The 24,960-nt window shown below is 39.7% G+C and overlaps 2 protein-coding genes across 2 annotated transcripts; both read left to right on the top strand.

The window, feature by feature from the left end:
* Positions 1-1,250: 1,250 nt before the first annotated feature.
* CDKE;1 (cyclin-dependent kinase E;1) lies at positions 1,251-20,068 on the top strand. Its single transcript, XM_059575878.2, has 16 exons — positions 1,251-1,683; positions 1,812-1,922; positions 2,306-2,409; positions 2,492-2,534; positions 2,696-2,794; positions 13,371-13,440; positions 15,032-15,126; positions 15,257-15,290; positions 15,380-15,464; positions 15,753-15,830; positions 16,707-16,754; positions 18,490-18,522; positions 18,717-18,822; positions 18,904-19,131; positions 19,206-19,280; positions 19,832-20,068. The coding sequence occupies exons 1-15, from the start codon at positions 1,402-1,404 to the stop codon at positions 19,272-19,274; spliced, it is 1,485 nt and encodes a 494-aa protein (XP_059431861.1). The 5' UTR covers positions 1,251-1,401; the 3' UTR covers positions 19,275-19,280; positions 19,832-20,068.
* A 3,186-nt stretch (positions 20,069-23,254) lies between these two features.
* On the top strand, positions 23,255-24,339 carry LOC132166520 (protein DOG1-like 4). Its single transcript, XM_059577351.2, has one exon. It carries the CDS (start codon positions 23,355-23,357, stop codon positions 24,153-24,155), a length of 801 nt encoding a protein of 266 aa, XP_059433334.2. The 5' UTR covers positions 23,255-23,354; the 3' UTR covers positions 24,156-24,339.
* The last annotated feature ends 621 nt before the right edge of the window (positions 24,340-24,960 follow it).

Raw genomic sequence — 24,960 nt, 5'->3', positions numbered from 1 at the left:
GCACAATTGCAAATCGTGTTTGTAACACTCAGAATACACGCTCTTGTAACACTCTTGTGCGTAGTTTCTTTGAACGACTCTTGTTCTGCAACAAAATGTTTCTTCTTGGCTCCTAGTGATCCAATATTGGCAGTCAATCCAAACAACATTTGAAACTGTTAGAATATACAGAATCCAAACGAAATTAGGGTTTCAGGCCTCACACCATAATGAGTATAGCAACTATTCAACGAATATATAAGCATAGAAAGCAGCCCAATAACGTTCAAAAACATTAGAATATCTAAGCATAAAGCAGCCCAATAAAGTTCAAAAACATATATAAGCACAAAAAAGCAAACAATGGCCACATGCCTCTCTTCATGGTCAAACCCCAAAATCTAGGGCATTTTAAAAGGGGGCTTTTCGATTTACTCGTAACAACTAACTAAAAACACGAACTTTGCAAAAATCATACAACTTTTCATGCGAAATCAACATAACCCAAACTAAATTTAAACTCTACTCATGCGAAATCAACATCAATAAACTTATAGTATGAAAACCTAAAATTTTGGTGCGAAATATACCTTCATTGGCCGAAACAGTTTCAGATCTTGTTTGGATTAACTGCGAATATTGGATCAGTTTGGATTGATGCGTACATTGAAACCCTAATTTCGTTTTGGTTAGAACATTCGCGAGATTCTTGGCTTCAGTCAACTGAGGATAGCGACAACACTTAGGGCATTTGACTTCAATCCAAACGCATGGCGTTTCTATAATTAGATGGGTTAATGAGTCTTACGCGTGTCAACGATGGGTTAAGAAGTCTTTACAGTTTCCCATAAGATCATTTTAGGAAGGTCAAGTAAAAAAAGCTCACATGGACGGCATGTGATCGATTTTTTATCCAAATTGACGAGGCTGACTAACAGAGTAGCCACTTTAACACATGTTGAAATTTTATTGGGCTACTATAGTACCGTTTGAACATTATAAGATCATTTCGCAAACAAAAGTTAGTTTGGGGGGCCTTTTTTACATTTTTCTCAATTATCTTTGTTGATATTTGCACTAAGTTTAAAATAGAGTAGAGAGCTTGCTAAAAACTTATTTTTGTAAGTTTTTACAATTTTTTTTTCTTTAAAAAAAAAAATCAAATTTAAAGAATTTAATAGAACGTTCCAATAACCATTCCGTTTCAAAGCATTGATCTCCACTTGGTTACAAAAGGGCCTAATATCTTCCCCAAGGAAAAAAAGGAAAAAAAACAAGAAAAAGAACAAGAAAAAAAAATCGTCGCACGGCCAAAGAGAAAGGGAAAGAGGAAAGGGCGAGGGGGCTGCATTTCCTTAACCCGGGGACTTGTGTTGGCGGTCATTTTTCTCCGCCGGCACGCACAACAAATTAGAGTAGCATATGCTACGGAGCCAGCCAATATCCTGGGATAGCAAAATGGGAGATGGCAACTCCGGGAGCAACAGAACCCTTTCAGGCAACAACAACAACTCGAGCAACAAGCCGGAGTGGCTGCAGCAGTACGATCTGATTGGGAAGATCGGGGAGGGCACCTACGGGCTGGTGTTCTTGGCCAGGATCAAGTCCCCCACCACAAATCGCGGTAAGTCCATCGCCATCAAGAAATTCAAGCAGTCCAAGGACGGCGACGGCGTCTCACCCACCGCCATCCGGGAAATCATGGTCCTCTTTCTCCTCTGTTTGCTTCCAGATAATGTTTTCTTGTTTTTCACAATCAAATTGAACAAGAATCCAAAAAAAGAAACCCTGGGCATACTTTTCCTAATTTTCTCTTGGGCGAGTTGGTGCAGTTACTACGGGAGATTTCACATGAAAACGTTGTCAAGCTTGTGAATGTTCACATCAATCACGCCGACATGTCCCTATATCTGGCTTTCGATTACGCCGAGCATGACCTTTATGTGAGTGCAATTTTCTTTTAATTTTAGTTTCTCAAACTTGTTGTTCAAAGATTTTAGGGCAGAGGCACATATCTCGTAATGTGTAAAAAACCGTTGCTAATTTTAGGAACACATCGTTCTTTAAGTTTTTGGGCATTCCGGCTGCCAAAGCAACTGTTGCAATCGGATGCACTACCAAGCGCCGTGTCAAGTCTTTTACTGGGGTTTCTTTTCTAATGCCTATATTTAACTTTGAATGCAATAATTCAGTATTTCTTTCAGGTGGTGTTGTGAGGTTAAGAACTTATGCTATTCAGACGGAAGAATATATATATAGCCGTCAATTTCAAATATATGATAGTTTTATCTGCTTAAGAGAACCATTTATGATCATCATGTGACAGGAAATTATTAGACATCATAGGGACAAGGTTAACCATTCCATCAGTCAGTACACAGTTAAATCATTGCTCTGGCAACTGCTCAATGGGCTCAACTATCTCCACAGGTATGGTTTATTTCCGCAACACTGATGTTTAGTTCCGTTGCAGTGTCATCATTGTCTCTGAAAATGATGGAAATTGCTGCAGTAATTGGATCATACATCGAGATCTAAAGCCATCAAATATCTTGGTAGTGTTTCGACCACCTAATCCGACTGTTATCTGATGAAATACCTTTACTACCTTAAGTCTTTCTGTGAAAAATTTGTGCTTGTATGTGTGTGCATGCTGGGTGTGTGTTGTTGAACCTATAGATATGCTGCCAGGTTTACATGAATCTTTTGTCACCAGGTTATGGGTGAGGGAGAGGAGCAAGGAGTCGTAAAAATTGCTGATTTTGGACTTGCAAGAATATATCAAGCTCCCTTGAAGCCCTTATCTGACAATGGGGTAGGAGGCATCTTTTGTGTTCTTTAGCGCTATAGTGTCTGTATTTTCATGTATGACTCGTATTTATTTATATGATAAATTACATGAAAATGAACATTTAAGGCAGACCTCTGATACACACTCAAGATTTTATGAGGCTAATACACTTTCCGAAAATCAGATGGCTCAAAATTAGATGAATGAAATTTGATGCCAGTTTTTCCTCGGTCTATAAAAATAAAGAGGTTCATGGGAGAGAAATGCTAATAATATCCATTGAAAATACCCTAGCAAAACATGCAGTTTTGAGGAAAAAAGAACACCTGAACTCCTTCAATATCGCACCTACTACCAAAAGACTGAATTAAAGAAGGGATGGGATAGACATAGCCATCTCTCCCTCACCCTCCAGCTCAAACTCCACATCCTGATCCATTGTTTGACAATTTGGGGCTGTCCTTAATAATTTTCCTCTTTCATTCTTTTTGGTTAAACCTACAGAAATTATCAGAGGCTTCTTTTTGGATGGCTTTATAATTGCTGATTCATAGATTGATCTCCAACACATAGAGGATCAAGAATGGTTTTCGGTATCTCTGAAGTAAGTCTCTGCCCAAAAATGTATTGGGCCATTGAACTGTGCGATGACAAGAATCAATAAATTGGGCCTACCCCTTATTATATTGTTAGAATAAGCCATATCTAGTTTTTTTATGGTCACCATCAAGCCCTTGGATCTAGCAGCCTAACACATTTAAGAAGACATCTTGGAGAGATAGTTAGCTGAGACTAACAAAGTTTCATAGGAGGAATCTGCATCTATCATGTTCGACACATCCTCTTTTTGTGTGTGTGTTGTGGAATCTGAACTGCATGCAATTTATTGAAAGAAACCAGGCATTCCAATTCTAAATTGGGAAAATCAAACTTGAACTTTGTATAAAAATGTATGTCTCCCACCAAAGCTTCCTCATGTATGGGGCTAGTGAGGCTTCTTGGAGCAAGCCTCATGTGATGATTGTCTTATGGCATTTGAGAACTATGATTGTAAGTTACTTTTATCTAGTGTTTTGGTCTCAAGCAGATAATGCTCAAGGCAATGGATGCTTATTGAAGTTTTTAGCTTCTTAGAAACTTAGATTTATTGTTAGATGTTTTCCATGTTTTCAACTTCTTAAAACTCTCTCCTCCCTCTCTCTATCTCCTGTTGGCACGTGAGGGTGTATTCAGAGGCGCCTCACTTGTCCATTTTGGTTTCCATTCATCGGTGCCAATTCGGTCTCTTGGGGTTGTTAAGTTGGTGTTTAGTGGAATTTCCATTCGTCGGTGCCAGTTGGGTCTCTTGGGGTTGTTAAGTTGGTGTTTAGTGGAATCCAAAGTCTTTGAGTTGGCGGTGGGGGGCGGTTCTATGGGTTTAAGGATTAGTGAGAAATGTAGGTGTGTTATTCGTTCCATTTTTCTGGGAAGATCCGATAGTTGCTGGTTGTTAGACATTGTCGAGGAATTGTTGACAGTGAAGGGTTCCTTGGTCTTTTGGAAATACTCTAGGGCTGGCTTTCCTGTCAGCTTTGTTCCAATATGGACAAATGCTTCTTGGTGGTGGAGGAATATGGTGGAGGTAGAAGGAGGAGATTTATCTTAGTGTCGAAAGGAAGAATCAGCAAAGGCTGGAGGTCCTTTGCAGCGAAGTTGTGGGTCGCTGTCAAATACTCCCAATTGATTCAAGGTGGTATGGTTGCTGGTAGCAAAGGTGGTCACTCATCGACATTGGTTTACTCCACAATGGAGACGGGAGGGAAGACATTGTAGAGGTGCTGTTATCTACGGTGAAGGGTGGCCCTGGAAACCCATCAGCGTCAGAACTGAGGTCTTTGGCAAAGAAGTTGAAGTCCCTGGCAAAACCCCTAGTGCTGAAGGGTAGTTCCAAGATCCTTAAAAAGCTAACATTGAAAATGCTGGTGAAGATGTTGATGGGACAATGCGACTCTGAGGCCGTGTCTCGGAAAGGAAAACCTGTTGGTGAAAACAAATCAGGAAGGGACAAAGCACATTTTGGTGAATGACTTGATTATTGCTCCTTCAGAAACATGTTGCTATGTGTAAAAATGGACGTGATGAGGTGTCTATTGTGGTTGGACTTGGGTTTGAGCCCTTGTGGATGTGGTTTGTTGGGTTCAACGCCTAAGCCAAATTTAGTTGAAGTCCCAAGTGTGCCAAGGTCTAGACTAGCTTACTCAAATGATGGTGTGAGGCCTATTGCTCGTGACCCAAGAAAAGAAAAGGCCTCGATGGGCTTGAAGGGAGCACGACCCAAAGTTTCAATTAAACCCAAGTTAGGCTTGAATGGGGTGTGGCCCAGATTTACCTTTAAGCCCAAGTCTGGTATATGATTTAGGGTTGGGAATAGTCTAGCTTCCACTCCTGGTGATTCTACTTCTTTATGCACCTTAGCTGAACCGAATGCTGTGTTTCCACTGCTAACAACTGTCAGTGATTTTGGTCGTGGGTCAGTAGTGATAAGGCTACTTGTCTATTAGACTCTCTCAGCAGTTGCCGATGAGGCTTCTTGGCACGACAAGCTCATTGTGAGACAAGTGGGTTCAAGGGCTGGGTTTGTGTTAACAAACTCAAACCCACTTTTTCCAAGTCTCTTAGTAGCTGCTGGTTGGGGATGGTCAGCCTGGCCTCACTTCCTCTTAGGTAGTCTGTCCTTCTGGCCCTTGCTTTTCCTCGGTATAAGGGATGATTATAGGGGCTTTGGTTTCTCTTTTAAGTGCTTTGGTTGTGATGGATTTCAGTAGTGATGGGGGGAGACAGAGCGGTGGAGCTTTTCAATGGGGTGGATCCCCTCTCTCTATGCCCCACTAAGTTCATTTTCCTTTGCTGTTTTGGGGAATGCTAGTGGCTCAAGTTTTGAGTGCTCAGATTGGGTGGTGCAAAGAGCGAGGGAAATCCATCAGGTTGTAGGGGGTGTGTGGGTTTTGAGGAGCAATTCTTATCTATTCAAATTGCTATTGAAGTTGAAGCTAATTGTTGTCATTAGGGCTTGGCATCTAGTTCTAAACTAGGGAGCAAAGGTAATAAGGATTACGAAGATTAGAGTGGCCCATCAATGATGATTCATAAGGGGAAAGCTCAAGCTGTGGTAAGGGTTTTTTTAATGAAGCCTAAATTGATATCTTGGAATGGGAGAGGGTTGAATGATGGGGATAAATGTATGAGGGTGAGAAACTTATTTAAACAATGGAAGGTTGACATTGTTTGTTTCCATGAAACTAAGCTTGAAGTCAGCACTTGTAGTGTTGTACGCAGTTTGTGGGGTTGCCACCATGTGGATTGGTGATGTTTGGATTCTAGAGGGGCTTTAGGTGATGTTTTAATTATGTGGGCGTAGGAGGGCGGCGGAGAAAATCGATGAGTGTGTGAGGTAATTCTCCTTGGTTGTCATCTTTAGAAATGTTGATGATCATTTCATTTGGGCTTTTGCAGGCGTGTATGGCCCTAATTCTGACAGAAATAGAAGGCTCCTTTGGGATGAGTTGGCTAGTATGCTTAGTTGGTGGAATTTGCCTTGGTGCATTGGGGGTGATTTTAATGTTACCAGATTCTCTAGTGAGAGATCGGGGAAAGCTCATTTATGCCCAACGCTCTTGTTTCATTTTTGATCAAGGCCTGATGAACCTCTCTCGTTGGTGGAATTTTTACTTGGCCAAATAATTGGGATTCTCCCTCTTGGTCTAGAATTAATATATTCTTGGTCTCTACGGAGTGGGAAGCCTAGTTTTCTGGTGTGTCATAAAGAAGGTTTCCTACACTTTGCTCAAATCATTTCCCGATCCTCCTTGACTGTGGTGACTTTCATGGGCGTACTTGGTCCTTCAAATTTGAAAATATGTGGCTAAAGTTTGAGGGTTTTGTGGACAGGGTGGGACTCTTATCTTTTTCAAGGCTTTCCTAGCTTCATTTTGGCTAGCAAGCTCAAGGCTTTGAAAGTTGACGTAAAGAAATGGAAAGAGGAGATTTTTGCCAATAAAGGAAGGAAGCCGGAGATCTTGGTATCACCTCCCTAAGCTACATGTTCTGGTATCATTGAAGAAGGGAGGGCTTTAGGTGTTGAGGAGAATATGAAGAGGGCAGAATTTGTTAGCAATTTGGAAAGATTCATTCTCATGGAGGAAGTGAGTTGGAGGCAGAATTTTTTCACACAATGGCCAACTCTAATAGCAGGAGGGAGTAAGTATTGGATTGTGGGGCTTTCAGTGGAGGGAGTAAGTATTTTAAATTCGAGAATATGTGGTTAAAGTCTGAAGGCTTTGTTGCCAGGGTAAAATCTTGGTGGGGGTCTTATATGTTTGATGGCTTACCTAGTTTCATTTTAGCAAATAAGCTGCAAGCCCTCAAATTGGATCTGAAAAAATGGAATGAGGAGGTTTTTGGTGACATTGGAAGAAAAAAAAAAAAGGAATTATTGGAAGGTATTCAGGAGTTGGATGCTATGGCCGAGGCGAGGGGTCTTGATCAGGAGGATAAGATTAAAAAGGCTGACTTGTCGAAAGAATTGGAGAATACCTTGTTGTGCGAGGAAATTCATTGTCACCAGAAGTCGAGAGCATTGTGGTTGAAGGAGGGGGATAGAAACTCGCAGTTTTTTCATATGTTAGCCAATTCTCATCGTAGTTATAATTGAGTGGAAGCGCTTCGTATCAATGGTAGCTGGTCCTATAATCATGCGGAGATAAAAGAGCATATTGTGCAATTTTATCAAAGTTTATATTCTGAGCAAAGTTCTTGGAGACCTAGAATGGATAATCAAGCCTTTTCGTCCATTGATGTGGAGGAAAAAAAATGGTTAGAAAGAGACTTTGAGGAAAAGGAGGTGTGGAAGGTGGTGAGGTATGGAGGGGGACAAGGCTCTGGGTCCGGATGGCTTCACCATGGCTTTCTTTCAAGCTTGTTGGGCTGTGGTGAAGCATGATGTCATGGCTGTTTTTTCTGAATTCCATCGAAGATGCAAGTTGGTGACGAGCATGAATGCAACTTTTGTGTCCTTGGTTCCGAACAAGGTGGAGGCGGAGGCGATTAAGGATTTTTAGCCCATTAGCTTGGTGGGAGGTATGTATAAAATTCTATCTAAGGTTCTTGCTTCAAGGCTAAAAACTGTTATGGGAAAGATCATCTCCAAGTCTCAAAATGCTTTCATTGGTGTTCGTCAAATTTTAGACTCTGTGCTCATTGCAAATAAGGGTTTGGATAGTCGGCTAAAATTGGGGGCGACAGGTGTTTTATGCAAATTGGACTTGGAAAAGGCTTATGACCATGTTAATTGGGACTTCTTATTGTATTTACTGCACCGATGCGGTTTTGGAGAATGATGGAGGGCTTGGATAGAGTGGTGTATTTCGTCGGTTAGATTTTCCATTATGGTGAATGGAACTCTGGAGGGTTTCTTTAATAGCTCGAGGGGTATTCGGCTAGGGGATCCTTTCTCTCCATTACTCTTCGTGTTTGTTATGGAGGCTTTGAGTAGGATGGTGAATGCGACTGTTGATCAAGGTCTTTTGACTAGTTTCTCCATGGGGAAAGGGTCTTTTCAGATTTGGTGATTTCTCATTCTTTATTTGCTGATGATACCTTGATTTTCTGTGAGCCTAATCCCAAGCAAATCCGTTATGTGCGCCTTATCCTACTATGCTTTGAAGCTGTCTCAGGATTGAAAGTAAATCTTGGTAAGTCAGAAATTGTAGCTATTGGAGAGGTGGAAGACATTGGATCTCTAGCTAACATTCTTGGGTGTAGTGCTGCAGCTTTGCCTATGAGATACTTGTGCCTTCCGTTGGGGGCATCATACAAGGATACAACCATGTGGATTGGTGTGCTTGTTAAAATGGAATGTCAGATGGCAGGGTGGAAGAAGTTGTATCTTTCTAAGGGTGGGTGGTTAACGCTTATCAAGAGTACGTTGTCTAATCTTCCGACGTACTTCTTATCCCTCTTCCATGTTCCTATGAGTGTGGCCAGAAGAATTGAGAAAGTCCAAAGAGATTTCTTGTGGGGAGGTATGGGAGATGAGCCTAAATTGCATCTTGTTAATTGGAATCAAGTTTGTCGTCCCGTTCGGGATGGCGGTCTGGCATTCGAAATGTGCAAAAGTTCAACCAAGCTCTCTTGGGGAAATGGCTTTCGAGACATGCAACTGAGAATGAGGCTCTGTGGTACAAGGTTATTAGAGCTAAGTATAAAGACCAGGATGGTGGGTGGTTTGAAGGAGGCTTCAGGTCCTCATGGTGTGGGTCTGTGGAAGCATATTAGAAGAGGTTGGGATATTTTCCCAAAAGGTGTTCGGTTCGAGGTGGGGGTAGGGTCTAAAATTCGCTTTTGGCATGATATTTGGTGTGGTGATCAACCTTTGAAGCATGCTTTCCCGTCTCTGTTTAGTATTGTGAGATACAAAGAAGCCTAGGTGAAGGATAACTTTACTTGGAGAAACGGGAGTGTAGAGTGGAATGTCATCTTTGTTCGTTCCCTCCAGGATTGGGAAGTGGATGTGGTCTTATCTTTTTTTGATCAATTGTACTCTTGTGAGGTCTCTCATGGCAATAGGGACCGTATTCGTTGGTCCCATTCCAAAAGGAGCAGGTTCGAGGTGAAGTTATTCTACAAGGACTTAACCAAGTTAGATCACGAGGGGTTTCCATGGAAGAGTATCTGGCGCACCAAGGTGCCTACGTGTGTGGCTTTTTTCGGGTGGACTGTTGCTCTCGGTAAAATCTTGACTCATGATAATCTGCGTAAGAGGAATATTGTGGTTGTGGAGTGGTGTTGCATGTGTAAGAAGAATGGAGAGTCAGTCGATCGTTTACTTCTTCATTGCGAGGTTGCTAATGCTCTCTGGCACGCTATCTTTAGCTGGTTTAGGCTGAATTGGGTTATGCCTTGCAGGGTGGTGGATTTGTATGCTAGTTGGTGGACGAGAGGGCGATCCAACAGTGCGGTTGTGTAGAAGATGATTCCTTTATGTCTTATGTGGTGCTTATGGAGCGAAAGAAATGCCAGATGTTTTGAAGACTCCACTAGGACTTTGGAGGAACTCATCCATTTCTTCTTCTTTACTCTTTTCACTTGGACTGCTGCTTGGCTAGCTCCCTTAGTGATAAGCTTCTCTGATTTTCTCTCTCTTCTCTCCTTCTAGTTAGGCGTTCTCCTTTTATACTTCCCATGTAATTGGGTTGCGCTCTTCTACTCTTTTTTATATATATCATTACTTATCCAAAAAAAAGAAAAAAGAAAAAAAGAAGGAACACCATTGACTCTTTGTTGATTGATGGTAGTATTTCTACCAATTGATCGAAGATTAACGAGCAATTGGTCTAGTTTTATAAAATGTTTTTTATCAAGCGGTTGAGTTGGAGGCTTGTGGTGGACAGTCTTTCCTTTGATTCTATTGATGAGGGAGCGCCTAGTAGGTTAGAGAGATTTTGAGGAAAATGAGGCGTGGGAGATTGTGAAACCAATGAATGGTGATAAGGCATTGGGTCTTAATGGTTACTCTATTGCATTCATCTAAGCTTGGTGGAGTTGTTTTGAAAGAGGACATCATGCAGATCTTTCGTGAGTTCCATGCCAGTGGTAAGTTTGAGAGAAGCTTTGATGCTATGTTACCCTTCCCCCCCCATTCGTAAGATTCCAAGGGCTGTTGATCCCAAGGATTTTCGCCTGATTAGTCAAGTGGGTAGCATCTACAAGATGATTGCTAAGACTCTTGCAAACAAGCTTAAGATGGTGTTAGAGAAGATTATTTCTAAGTCACATAATGCATTCATTTGAGGTAGGCATATTCTAGATCCAATTCTTATTGCTAATGAATGCATTGATAGGAGATTGAGATCTGGAGAAACGAGAAAAAGCTTATGATCATGTTAATTGGGATTTCCTGTTGTACATGCTGGGAAGATGTGGGTTTTGGGGGAAATGGTGCTTATGGATAGCTCATTGTATTTCCATGGTGCGGTTCTCGGTTTTGGTAAATGACTCTCCCACAGGCTTCTTTAGCAGCTTTCGTGGCTTGAGGCAAGGGGATTGTTTATCTGCTTTTCTATTTGTCATAGTGATGGAGGCATTGGGTATGATGATTGCAGCTGCAGTGAGCGGCGGTTTGTTTTTTGGCTTATTTGTGGGACAAATAGTGATATCTCCCATTTTCTGTTTGCTAATGATACCTTACTTTTATGACTTATCAAAAAAAAATGATACCTTACTTTTATGTGGGGTTGACCCAAATCATTTACGCAATTTATGGAGTTTATTCTTATTATTTAAAGCTGTCTCAGATTTGAAGACGAACTTAGCCAAGTTGGAATTGGTTCTTGTGGGAAATATTGATAATGCGGCTGGGTTGGTTGGGCTTTTGGCTATGGGGTTGCGTCCTTGCCCTTGAAGTATCTTGGTCTTCTGTTGGGGGCTTCTTATAAGGCCAAGCATGTATGGAATAGTGTTATTGCGAAGATAGAACGTTGGTTGACTAGTTGAAAAATGTTGTATTTGTCTAAGGGTGGTAGGATTACCCTTAAAAGGAGCAGTCTATCCAACTTACCTACATACTTTATGCCCCTCTTTCCTCTCTCGACGAGTTTTGCAAACCGTATTGAGAAGCTCTAATGTGCTTTATTTGGGGTGGGCAAGTAGAAAAGTTCAAATATCACCTAATGAGTTGGCTCAAGGTTTGTATGCCGATCTCTGAGAGAGGGTTGAGGATTAGGAACTTGTTGAGGTTCTTTCATGCTCTCCTAGATAAATGGCTTTGACGCTATGAGCTTGAGAGAGATGATTGGCGGAGAGTGGTGGACTCTAAATATGGAAGCCCATGGGGAGGGTGCGTTTTAGTGAGCCCATCTGGGCAATGGGGTGGGTTTATGGAAGATTATTAGGAGGGGTTGGAGGAAGTTTTGTAGTCATTACTAGATTTGAGGTGGGAGATGGATCCAAGATTAGCTTCTGGCATTATCTTTGGTGTGGGGATACAACCCTTAAGTAAGTCTTTCCAATTTGATTTGGTATTGCTCAAATAAAGGATGCTTCTATTGTGACTCTTGTGGAATTTGAAAAGCCATTCAATGGAACGTGAGCTTTACTAGAGCAGCTCATGATTGGGAGGTGGAAGTCTTTACCTCGTTCTTTAGGGTGATGTATTTAGTGACAGTGAAACTGGAAGGAGAGAACAAGTTGTGGTGGGTCCCTTCCAAAAAGGTTTTGTTTGGTGTTAAATTTTCTACATGGGTTGCCATGATTGTGTCTGTTTCCCTTGAAAAAGTATTTGGCGGACTAAGGTTCCATTGGGGTGGCATTTTTTGTGTGGTTGGTGGCCGTAGGAAAGATCCTTACTATGGACATTCTCCGGAAGCAGCTATCATTGTGGTTGATAGGTGTTGCAAAAGGGATGGGGAGTTCGTGGACTATCTTCTTCTTCATTGTGAGGCTACTTATGCTAATTGAAATGTTTTTTTTTTTTTTAGTCAATTTGGGTTATTTTGGGTTATGTATAGATGAGTAGTTAATTTGTATGCTTGTTGGTAGACTGCTGGCAGCACTCGAAGTGTTGATGTGTGGAAGATGGTGTCTTCGTGTCTTTTGTGGTGTTTATGAAAGGAAATGAGTGATGGAAGTTTTGAGGATCGCGAGAGGACTTTGGAAGAAAATAAGTCTATTTTTTCAAAATTTTGTATTTTAGGATAACTGCTTATGTTTCTCCTGTGGTGACTAGTTACCATGATTTTCTTGTTCTTTTTGCCCTACTAGTTAGGTGGTTTCTCTTATATACTTTCTAAGTGTACATGGGGTGCCTTACGCTTTAAATGATATCTCGATTACTTATAAAAAAAATAAAAGAGATTTACTGTTATCACATTTCCATTTTTGGTCTGCCACTGGGTGTTGGCTTCTCACCAATTGCTCTATTGGATTGCTGAGCGGGGGCTGAGAGATATTCACATCTGCAAGATGTAGCTGTTTCTTCAGCACATGCAACTCGTGTACACAAGACTAGAAAGAATATTCCATAACTTTAGAACAAAGAAAGTGAGGATAGTTAGGAGTATCTTACTGCAAATATAAAAAATTTGGGCATTTTCAACTAAAGTGCTTTCTTTTTATTTGTAGTCTCTTGAAAATAGTATTTCTAAACCCTTCAGGGTGCTCTGGTTTCTGTTTGTAGTTGTACCAATCTACAATACATGCATTTTGGTGACCACTAAAATGAAGTGTTGCCCATGTCTTGATATTACTGTAATCAAAGTTGTTTTCTGATGTGTGAATGACATCTTCTTGCTTACAGTGCATTTGTCTCAGTATGTCAGTTGTATTTGATATGCTGAATACTTCGATTTTGAAGTCTTTGTGATTTACTGGGTTCTTGAACCTCTTCTTTTACCGGTGTTAGTATTTTACTTGTCCTGTGATATCTTGGGAACTTGAATATGCAAAGTTTGCCCCCTATCCCCATAGCCCCATTAAGCTGGTTATTTAAAAAATTATTTGCTTATGTTTTTCAGTTTTTATGATACTTTGGTTTCCTGCAAGTTGATTTGTTGATTATTACTTGCAGGTCGTCGTAACTATTTGGTATCGCGCACCTGAGTTGCTACTTGGGGCAAAGCACTACACAAGTGCCGTTGGTATCCTTGACACCATATTCTGCATTCTTCTATTTACAAGGGCACATAATAGATCCATGCATTTGTATGTTCAAACAAAGTTGCCAATATATATATATATATATATATATATATATATATATATATAACAAACCAATCTCTTTGAAAGTGTAAGGTGCCCCTAAATACATAAGACGTATACAAAAGGAAACCTGCTAGAAAAAGCAAAATGAATAAGGAAATCACTATAACTAATCGACAGAGGGGACACATAGGCCGATGCCCATAGATACAAAGTTTTATAGAATAAAAATAGAATTTCCCCCACAGTCCTCTCCATGTCCTCAAAGTTTCTATCATTCATTTTTCTTCATAAACACCAAAAGAGGCACGTCGGCACCATTTTTCACACCGCAACACTTCTTGGCCTATTAGAGGTTCATCATCAATCATACAAATCAACAACACATCTAGGCATGACCCAAGACATCCCAAATCGACTGAAAAGAGAACTCCAAATGGCGGACGCCACATCACAATGAAGAAGATGGTGATCAACGATGATGTGCTGCTTCCTTAGATTATCCAAGGTGAGGATTCTACCTAGAGCTGCCAACCACGCAAAAAAGGCCACCCTCAGGGGAGCTTGAGTCCGCCACACACTTTTCCAAGGAAAGCGACAACCTTCAGAACAAACTAGAGAACAATAGAAGGATATGACCTTGAATAGTCCTCGTTTGGATGGAACCCACCACAGCTGATCTTTGCTTTCTCTTCTCACTCTAAATGAATGCAACACCTGGAGAGAAGAAGCATAGACATCCACCTCCCAATCATGCGATGCTCTAACAACTCACATTCCATTGGTTGGAACCACCCAAAATCTCCAAATTATCTGCAACGGAGGCATCCTGCGCACTAGCAAGGCCATATAAATCAGGAAAAGCTACCTTTAGAGCCGCATCCCCACTCCATTGAACATGCCAAAAACTGATCCTGGTACTGTCCCCCACCTCAAATATAGAAAAGCTGAAAAATTTCTCCCAATGCCCTTCCATACCCCCACCCCTAAAGCTCCCAAAGGCTCAAGAGAACACCACCCTCCCCAAAAACTTTCATATTAAGAGTCCACCGCGACTCTCCACCAAACCTCTCTCTTGAGCCCATAACGCCACAACCATATATCTATAAGAGCGCGGCATTTGCTCTACTTTTGACACTAAAGGCTGTGTACTGCTTTATGCATATTGATTGTTCTCTCAAATTAAAGTTTTGCTAGGATGATACTTGTTTATTTTTGACATATTGCGTTGCTTTTCTTATGCATACTTACTCTAGAAAACGGTGGTTTAAACTAATGTTGGTTGCACAGCATAGTAGGTACTTTATTCTTTAATTTGAATTGGAAGGGAATTCTACTGCACAAGTTATTAAGATTGACAGGGAAGAAAGTCCAATCTTAATGGAAGAAATGATAGCTAATATATCATGAATGAAGTGAATGTTGAAAACGGCTCATGATGAATGCTGGTGTAATTTTTTGCCATATTGCACACCACTATATGATCGTATGTGAATTAAGAATGCAGTAAATCCTTAATATTGCAACTAGATATGTGGGCTGTTGGATGCATTTTTGCTGAGCTTTTGACTTTGAAGCCACTTTTTCAAGGTGCAGAAGTCAAGGCCCCACCAAATCCTTTCCAGGTTCAATGTTGTTTCTGATGTTATATCTCTTGAAAGTTTAGCTTTCGTAACTGACTTCCCATTTGCAAGATGTAATTTCGTACTCTGAACCATATACAATGGCATTTTAAATATTTTTATGTTTGTGCAGCTTGATCAACTTGACAAAATATTCAAGGTCTTAGGTAGTTTTCCTGCTTACTTTCTTGATGGATCCCTTTTTTTACTTTTATATGTTGCAAAGCTATATCACAGTTTAACGTTGTTGCATAAGGCCATCCCACACCTGAAAAGTGGCCAACACTGCCAAATCTTCCACATTGGCAACAAGATTTGCAGCATATACAAGGGCACAAGTAGTAAGTTTTTTTTTCTTCTTATTTTATCAAATCAGGTATCAAAAGTGAAATAGACGTTTGTGTGTGCATAGGCCAATGGTCTTTGGACCAAGTGGTATCTCCTCTAGTAAGGGGTGAAGGGTGAGGTTACGGGTTCAATCTCATGCTAGTGCAGGAGTTGTTATTTGTCTGTCAAAAAAAAAAAAATTATTTGCATATATCATATTATTGGACACTTCCTTGGGAGGCTTAATTTGTTTGTTTCTTATTGTTAATTTCTTTAATCTTTTTTTTTTTTTTTTTTTACAGTGACAATACTGGCCTTAATAGTGTCGTTCATCTCTCTACAAAAAGTCCTCCATATGACCTCCTATCTAAGATGCTTGAGTATGTGGTGCCTTCTAGCTTTCTATTTATTTGTTATCTTACTAGCTTACTACTATTTTGTTGTTGAAATCAGTCCTGTTTTCAATTTCCTTAATGTTTGAAAGACTCAATTGAGTCCCTGCGATCATGTTAATATGTCAACGTCACTATAAGCATCGACTGAGGTGATTGAATAGCAGAACCTTATCTACATGGCATATGCCACATCAGCCACATATAAAACAATCATCAATTCTTATTATTTCTTTAATGTTTTCATTATAATACGAATATAAAATATGATTGGTGTCAATGTAGTTTTCATGTTTTGTTTTTATTTTCTATTTATTTTTTTATAAGTAAATGCGATTCATTAAAACGCGCAAAAGGCGCAACCTAAGTAGACATACACTAGCACGCACCTTGATCTGCTATAGTGCCTTTGCCAACTCCCGCCAGACCTCTACTGCCTATCACTGCCCCCCACATGAGACTGTGATGCCTCTGGCAGCCACCATCTCAAAACTAAAATCTTACACCCAAAATCCTCTCTCTATCTCTCTCTCTCTTATATATATATATATATATATATATATATATATATCAATCGAGACCAATTTTTGCACAATGAGATTGAGGAAGCCATGATGGTCTCTAAAGGCACTGCTGCGTCAAGGACAAACAGGGAATAAATTCTCATCATGTCATTCTTAGCATTTTTTTTTCTTTAAATTTTTATTTAGACATTTCTGTGAAGTACTTCTAGGGGTGGCAATCAGATTGAGGTGCTCAGTTTGTACAAGTGAAACCTGTCTGTAATTGGTTGGGGGTTCCAGTTGTAATTCTTGCTATATTTCTTGCTGTAATTGATTGTGTGATGACTGTCTTTATATGCAGATATGATCCTCGGAAGCGTATAACTGCTCAACAAGCCCTAGAGCATGAGTATGATCTCCTCTCTCTCTCTCTCTCTCTCATTATTTACAGTTTTATGGCATTTCCCCCTGGCGCTCTTGGGGAAGCTGGGGTTGATTTCTCTCTCTCTCTCTCTGTCGAATTATTTACAGTTTTATGGCATTTCCCCCGCGCTCGCAGGGAAGCTGGGGTTGATTTCTCTTACTGTTTCATCGAGCCATTGTTTATCTGACCATAAAACATGGATACAGCATGACATCTGTTTTATTTTCATTTCTTGGTGGTGTCTGACAGAAACCAGAGAACATTCATTTTCTCCTCTAGAATTATTTACTGTTTTATGGTATGTCTCCCCGGCGCTTGCTGGGTAAGCTGGAATTGAATTCTCTTACTGTTTCATCGAGTCATTGTTCATCTGACCATAAAACATCAATCCAGCATGACATCTGTTTCATTTTCATTTCTTGGTGGTGTCTGACAGAAACCTGATGAGATTCTTCCTCTCTTTTTCTTCTTTTCCTTGGTGGTGTCAGAATTCTTGATGTGACCTGATTTTTTTTTTTTTTGGTGTCAAATAAAAAAAAAAAATAATTGATCTCTAGTCCCATAAACTCTGTGCCCATTATGGTGGAAAGACAGTAACCTATCTGACTCTGCATCTTCTTATTCCATGCTTACACAGACCGGAGATGGCCATGTGTATTATTAAGTGGGAAGTTCTGGAAATCCCTAGGTTGTGTAGTAGCTATTTTAGATTTTTGATCTTAAATACTGCTCAGGTAGTATATACATTCACCGGCTCTCAAGAAATTTATAGTCATAAAGCTTTTGGTTTTTTCCTCACATTATTAGATCATATGCTATCCTGACATGCTGAGTCAACATTTGTGAGACTCATGGTTGCATATGCGAATATCTATTTTGCTTCCCAGAGTTCGAAAGCCTTTATTGCATAAATACTTATAAGCAATTTCACATTGGTTGTTTATTTTTTGCAATTAGGTTTTGGTAGGACTCTTAATTTTGGGCCAGATATTGAGGTTTTGGACCTCAACTTGTTACACTCCCCTAGTTCATCAAATGATTTGTAGGCTTCATATTTCAGTACATGAATTTTGGCCCTTGACTGCCAATTTCCCTAGAAACTTCTTTTTCCATTTTTTTTTTTCCCTTACAACTGAACTGCTTACTTGGATAAAATAGTCTGGTTTAGGAAATTGCATCCTACTATTATAGGTTTGGCCGGCATTCTGACTCATCATTCAAGGCTTGCTATATGTTTTTTCTTTTTTGGGGGGTTGGGGTGGAGTTGGGTTTGAAAAGATACATATTTTCATAAGTTTACTAATTTGTCTCTCATTTTTTCTCATTATGCCATCTTCAGATGGTTTTCCCGCCTTTTTGTGCATGAAAGAACGTCTTTCTTCTTGGGGCTGTCTGAGTTTGACACCACATTTTGGTGTTGACACTTGCCTTTATTCGCTAAGTAATGCATTTGTATGTGTGGTAGAGAAAGCTTTACCACTTGTAGGACTCTAATCTTGATGTTGTATTTATCCTGATGAAGTGTCTAACATTATGACCTTTGATTGTGGGGCATAATTCAATATTTGTAAGCTTCTTATGAGCACTAAATCAACTGAACATTACTAGATGCCCAAAAGAAGATCATATAGTTGCATGTCGTTCTTGGATGGGAGAGTTGCAACTTGTTATAAGTTACTATATACCACTTTCTTAATGTCCTTTGTGTTTTGCTTTTCAGGTATTTTCGTATTGAACCTCTCCCAGGGCGGAAGTAAGGGTTTTTTTGTTTTAGAATTCTTTTTCGTTTTGGTCTTTATTTTCCTTTTTGCCTGAGAAGATAAAACAGTCAACTCAGCAGATGTGCATGAGTTGGACAAGCAAAACTTCTAGTAGAAGTAATGTTGAAGCATATAGCGCAAGTATATTTCCTTCATTTTGACGAGAAATATGTTATATCAATTTCAGTGCACTGGTAGGCCCATCTGTGGAGAAAGTTGTGAACTATCCTACTCGTCCAGTCGACACAACTACAGATTTTGAAGGGACAACTAGTCTTCAACCTTCACAACCGGTATATATGTGCATCTGTTTGTCTCTTATGTTTCTTCTCTGGATGATGTGTGCTTGCTCATTCTCTGATTCATTGGACTAGGTATCATCTGGAAATGCAGTTTCTGGGAGTATGCCTGGTACTCATGGAGGGACAATGAGATCTGTCCCTCGGCAGATGGCAGTAGGTGGCATGCAAAGGATGCAACCTCAGGGCATGCCAGCTTATAACCTAACATCTCAGGCAGGGATGGGCGTTGGAATGAATCCCAGTGGCATTCCGATGCAGCGGGGTGTTTCTGCCCAGACTCATCAGCAGCAGCAGCAGCAGGTTTATCGTGTTGACTCGTAGTCCTTTTGTTATCAAATGATTCCTATTTCTGATGCCCCATTTTTCTTAAGCAGTTGAGAAGGAAAGATCCGGCAATGGGGATGGCTGGATACCCTCCACAGCAGAAATCAAGGCGCATGTGACATAGTGTAACTCCTGAATTCCCTTCATTGATTGTACCTATGATTTCTTTTTGTGTGGGTTGGTACAACATATTTGCATGGTCAATGATGTTGTGTCTATGCAAAGTATAATCCCAAACCCCAGCCCTTTTCTTTCCTTCCGTGGGTCTTTTTTCTCAAAAGTGCATTGAAAGCTCGCCTTAAATCCTATACTGGTCAATTGTACTGTTATTTCAGATAAATGCTATGTTAGATAAATATCTATATATAATAAAATAAAATAAATGGTAAAGAAAACGTTCATATCCCGACAAATATTATTGTTGCCAATTATTTATTTTCTTAATGATATACATATAACATTACCATTTATATATTTATTTATTTTTAATTTGTTGGCTTATCATCATTAGCTGCTGAATCCTAAAATAAAGGAAGAGGGTGTTATTGACACTTTGTGTAGTAGCGTAGCAAACCATGAAATGTTGTTAGTTTATCATCCTTTATGAATAAGTGAATGAGTTGAAGAGATTTATTGTATGAAATGCATTTAGCTCGAATATGGTTCGGTGATGCAGGTGTACGAGGAAGTGAAGATTCATTTCTTTTCGGGATGCAAATGGCACAAACTACTCCGCCCTAGCTGGAGCGCATGGACGTGTTGCCATGTAACCAAGACAGCGACAGCACTATACTATCATTACTCTACTGTACATTTTGCTGTACCTGTATGTGCTCTTCTTTTAGAAAAACAAGAAAAAAGTAAAAAGCAAATGTCAAATTTCCATTAATTCAAAGAGGAATGGGTTACAATCTCCTAAGCGCTATCCTCTCTCTCTCTCTCTCTCTCTCTCTCTCTCTCTCTCTTTTCTAACTCATTGGGGAAGTTCCGGATGGAGGATGAATGTAGATGGTTGATAGATAAAAGTCACAAAATTCAAATCCAATCTGGTGCGTAAATTGATTATCTAAATAAAATTAACCTTTAAGATATATATGTATGAAGAAAATGAAGACTTAAATTTCTTGTGCTTGGGGCCTTGAAAGAATGATTTGTTGGAGGCTACTCAATTCATAGAATTAGGTGGGACCAAAAGGCACAGTAAATATTAGTTTGCAAATGATAGTTAAAAGGATATATATTGGGTTCAACAAATAAATTCTCTCATTTCAGGTTACCCAACGTGCTTTCACTAGAAAGGGCATGGGCGGATAGCATTTGAGTTTTCAGTTGATCCTGAAGCATAATAGATATGCAACGTCATTACTTTAGGCCCAACGGAGAACATGACGTTGGAATGGGAAATATTAACGAGGATCTTACTCCTTATCAACTGGGCCTGACGTACGTCCTCCTCTATAATAATATAAAGCTTGACCTAAAATGTTATTAGCGGTGTTCAATGCGTATCAAAAATCACAATTTCATATATATATATATATATATATATATATATATATATATATATATATATACATTCAATCATATTAAATTTTAAATTACAAAAAATGTCCTAACCAAGTCATGGTAGTGTCTTGACTAAGTCTTGGCAGGTCCAGACCGAGTTTGCAAAAATTATAAAAGAATAAAATAAAAAATTATATAGATTTAGATGTTAGTTAGGATCTAACGGAATTTGCAAAAATAATTAAACCTAAATATTTACAAATTTTTTTATTAAAAAATAGGTGTATTTTGGAAATTTTGATAAGATTTAACAAAAAATCCTAACGAGGGGGGAACATTGCAAAAAATTGAAAGTTCGATACTCTAAATTAAGAGTTTTTGAACTTTGGAGGGATGATTTCAAAACACATGAAGTTCAGGGGAGTTTTGTTAAGTTTTCCCAAAAATTTACATAAAAATTTGAGGTGGTAGTCCGATGAAGGCCCGATGATGGTTCATCGATGGTTCGGTGACGGATCAACAATGGCCCGGTGGTGGTCTGGTAGTGGACTGGTTGTAGCGAGCGGTGACCTGGTAGTGGTCCGGGTGTGGCTTGCTATGGCCCAATGATGGTCTAACAGTTGGTTAGGGTGGTCGATGGTAGGCCGATGATAATTCAAGAATGGTTCAATAGTGGCCGATGGTGGTCAAGCAATAAAAAGATTAAGCTTGGTCTTATTCGCACCCTTGTCTCTTCTCATTTGAAACTAGCTAATATATTCACTAAACCTCTTGGTTTTGTTCATTTTGTTCATTTTAATAGAACAAACTTAATATTTATCATCTTGAGGGGAGAGTATGGGACGAGACAATCAGGAGAGCAAAATTGGTATTAGTTAGTTAATACAGTTATTGCTGATTGGATGCTGAATTGTTAAATTAGTTATTGATTATGTTGTTATGCTGTTTTGACAGTTAACTATGTTATTGGTTTAGTTGGTTTTCTTGCTTAGTTTCATATGTATATATAGTGCTGGTACAGTTTCCGGTATGGTGGGCCCAAGGGTAAATGGCGGATTCTTTCTTGTTCACTTTCCTTTGATCCTCAAAACAAGAACACACATCAAGACGATGCACTAGGTGATGGTCAAGGCATTCCTCCTCCGATGCCTAAGTCAGTCACTGTTTGAGCTTAGTATAGTGTTTTGTTTAATATGAATCGTATACCTGTATCTGTAGCTTGTGAGCCCTTTTATGGCTAGGTCTCAGGGGGATGGTAATGATGATCGGGCAGAGGATCTGGGCGTAACGGATGGAGGAGTTAATGTTACGATTCCTTGATCGTTATGTTTGACAAGAGATCATTTTTGCCATTGATGTCATCCCGAGAATGGTGTGAGGCGGATATTGTGGTTGGTGTGATCTGGGGAATGGAGAATAAATGTCGATGGCATTTTAAGTGCGTGTCATAACTGACTTAACAAGTGTGCCACAATCGAGCTGTTAGTGTGATCAGCGCGTATCCTGCCCGCAACTGTCATATTCACATATTAAGTACACCATTGATTAAGCAAACCGAGTGAGCATGGTCTTCCGAGAGTGTGGGTTTCGCAGAGTGATGTCATTCCATGCTTTTGAAGCCGGGTTACCTCCTGGCAGGCCCACATGAAGGTGCTGGGCTTTTATCTGGGCAGATATGTGGGCCGAATTTGTCGAATATGAGGCTAGTGACTTTAGGGTAAAATATGGTGTAACATATAGTAAATAGTAAATGAATGAAGGTTATCACACCTGATAATATTTTTCTCTCTATTCTTCTTTTTTTCTTTACTTTGCAATTACATTAGAAATTATAATTGACACAACATTTGTGGGTGCCACGTTTTAAAGGGAAGCCGTGATGAACTTGGATGGGCAAAAGTTTAGCTAGGCTTTCGTAAGGGTGTTTCGGACCGCTTACCATCAAAGAAATAGACCTTAAACTTTTGAGAGTTGGAGGAGGGGAGTGAGTTTTTTGGTTATATACCCAATTATTTTAAAGAATTTCTTCAATAAAAGAATTTCATATAAACCATGTAAATTAAAAGGCTTTAAATTCGCTTTTGTTTTTTCTTCCACGAATATTTTCATCCAAATGAACCATTATATTGAGTCGTCTAGTTTGAAAAAGTTTTGGACGGGTATAGAAGGAGGCGGTGTCTTTATATCAACAATTACGGTGGTTCCAAAGTTTCAAGTTCCCACAAGCAGTCTTCTTTTTAAGATACGGGTCTACCACCGCCACTGGTGTTTATGATAAATACCATAAAACCCATTCGTGCTGCAGAGATCCACGGCAATACTTAAAAAAATGCCGGATCAGCAATTTTGAAACCCAAGGTCAAGAACGTTCCACGTCAACTTGACCGCTTTCTTTCTTTTTATTTTTATATTCCCTTTCTCCCAACGCAAGCTGCCAAATTTGTTCCAAAGTTTCAAAAGCTGTCGCCGGAAAGTCGATACCACCTCCATCCGGGTGCTCATGGTTTTGGGATGGCTTTCATCACAAACCACACACACACACACACACATATATATATATATATATATAAGAATCCAGTTGGTTTTGTGGGAACCGACCGACCGACCGACCTCCCCTCGGCATTTGGTAGATTATAAATTAAACCCAATGTGCCCGCATTTGGTACATAGCTAAAAAGCAGAAGCACCGATCCATGAGCATGAGCATTGGCAGTCCGGAGCTCCAAAGCTTCCCGACATTTGTTAAGCATTGGCTTGTCCAGCAAAACAAATATCTGGAGAAGCTTATTACCGTCTCCAAACACCACACGTCCACAGAAATTGACAAACGGTCCCTCATAAACGGAGTGATTGAGCACTACGAGCAATACTACGAGACCAAGTCGAGTTGCGTTAAGCAAGATGTACTGGGGATGCTTACACCCTCATGGACCAGCACGCTTGAGGACGCCTTTATGTGGATTGGCGGCTGGCGCCCCACCATGGCTTTCCATCTCTTTTACTCCAAGTCCGGCTTGCAACTAGACGGCCAACTCGCCAATCAGATTCGAGGGTTGGGTACTTGTGATTTGGGTGATCTCGCGCCGACTCAACTCACCCGGGTCGACGAGTTGCAGAGGATAACCATTAGGGAGGAGAGGGATATGACAGAGAAGATGGCCAAGATTCAGGAGACGGTGGCGGACGAGTCAATGGTTGAGTTGTCCCACACGGTGACCGAGCTGATCATCAGTGGTGGACCTGGTGGTGATGGTGATGGTGATGGGGTGGAGGAGCGAGTTGAGTTGGCTCTGGCGTTGAAGGAGGAGGTATTGGAGGAGATCTTGCTCAAGGCTGATAATCTGCGGCTGAGAACGCTCAAAGCTATTCTTGATGTCTTTACTCCAATCCAGGCCGTCCATTTCTTGATTGCTGCTGCAGAGTTGCACCTCAGGGTTCATGACTGGGGAATGGAGAAGGACGCGAGTCAAGTTCATGGTATTTGTCGGGCCTGATCAATTTCGAAATTAGCTAGCGTGGAAGCTGTAATTAAGGTGCTGGCTTAGCATCTAGCGTTAATTTGCCTTCTTAATTATTTTTCTTTTTTTTTTTTCTTTTTTTCTTTTTAATATAATTTGGGTTATAATCTAATTTTAAAGTTAAAAGAAGAATGATGCTGGTGTATCAGAGTAGTCGGAGGAAGATTCTCTACGATTTTAATGATATAGGAAATTTTTAAATTACGCAATTTTCATCATTTTTAAACCTTAAATTTTTTTTAAAATGCTACCTATTAAAAATATGATATGTTATATTTGAAAATTGACTATATTTTTATGGGTTTTTATTTTCTATATTGTAAAAAAAAATTAAAAAAAAATTAAAATCAAAGGCGACTATATAAAATTGAAGATAAGCCTTTCAAAAAGAAAATTATTTGTAGTTGTTTTGATAATATGTCATATTTTTAATAGATAGTATTTTTTTTTAAGCATTTTAATGCATAAAAATGATCTAACTTACATAATTTGACAGTCTAAATTTTTTTAAAAAAAAATTGTAAGAGATCCGGAGTAGTTGAGCTCACCATCTAAACACACTACATTGAGCCTTTTATGAGCATGAGAGCGAGAGATAATTCGCAAAAATAGTTGAAACTTAAAATGGATCTAAAATATATGTTTGTTGACAAGTACTTTTTTTTTTTTTTAAAAAAAATTAATTAAGGAAATGTTTACATGGGAGGATCTTTCCTGTTCCTGATCCGAAAAGAAGAAGTGAGTGATCCTAAAAATAAAAATGGGGTGGACTTCACAACAA

This window comes from Corylus avellana, chromosome 11 (genome assembly GCF_965113065.1).
Source record: "Corylus avellana chromosome 11, dhCorAvel1.hap1.2, whole genome shotgun sequence".
NCBI lineage: Eukaryota > Viridiplantae > Streptophyta > Magnoliopsida > Fagales > Betulaceae > Corylus > Corylus avellana.
This window is presented reverse-complemented; position numbering and strand designations above follow the sequence as displayed.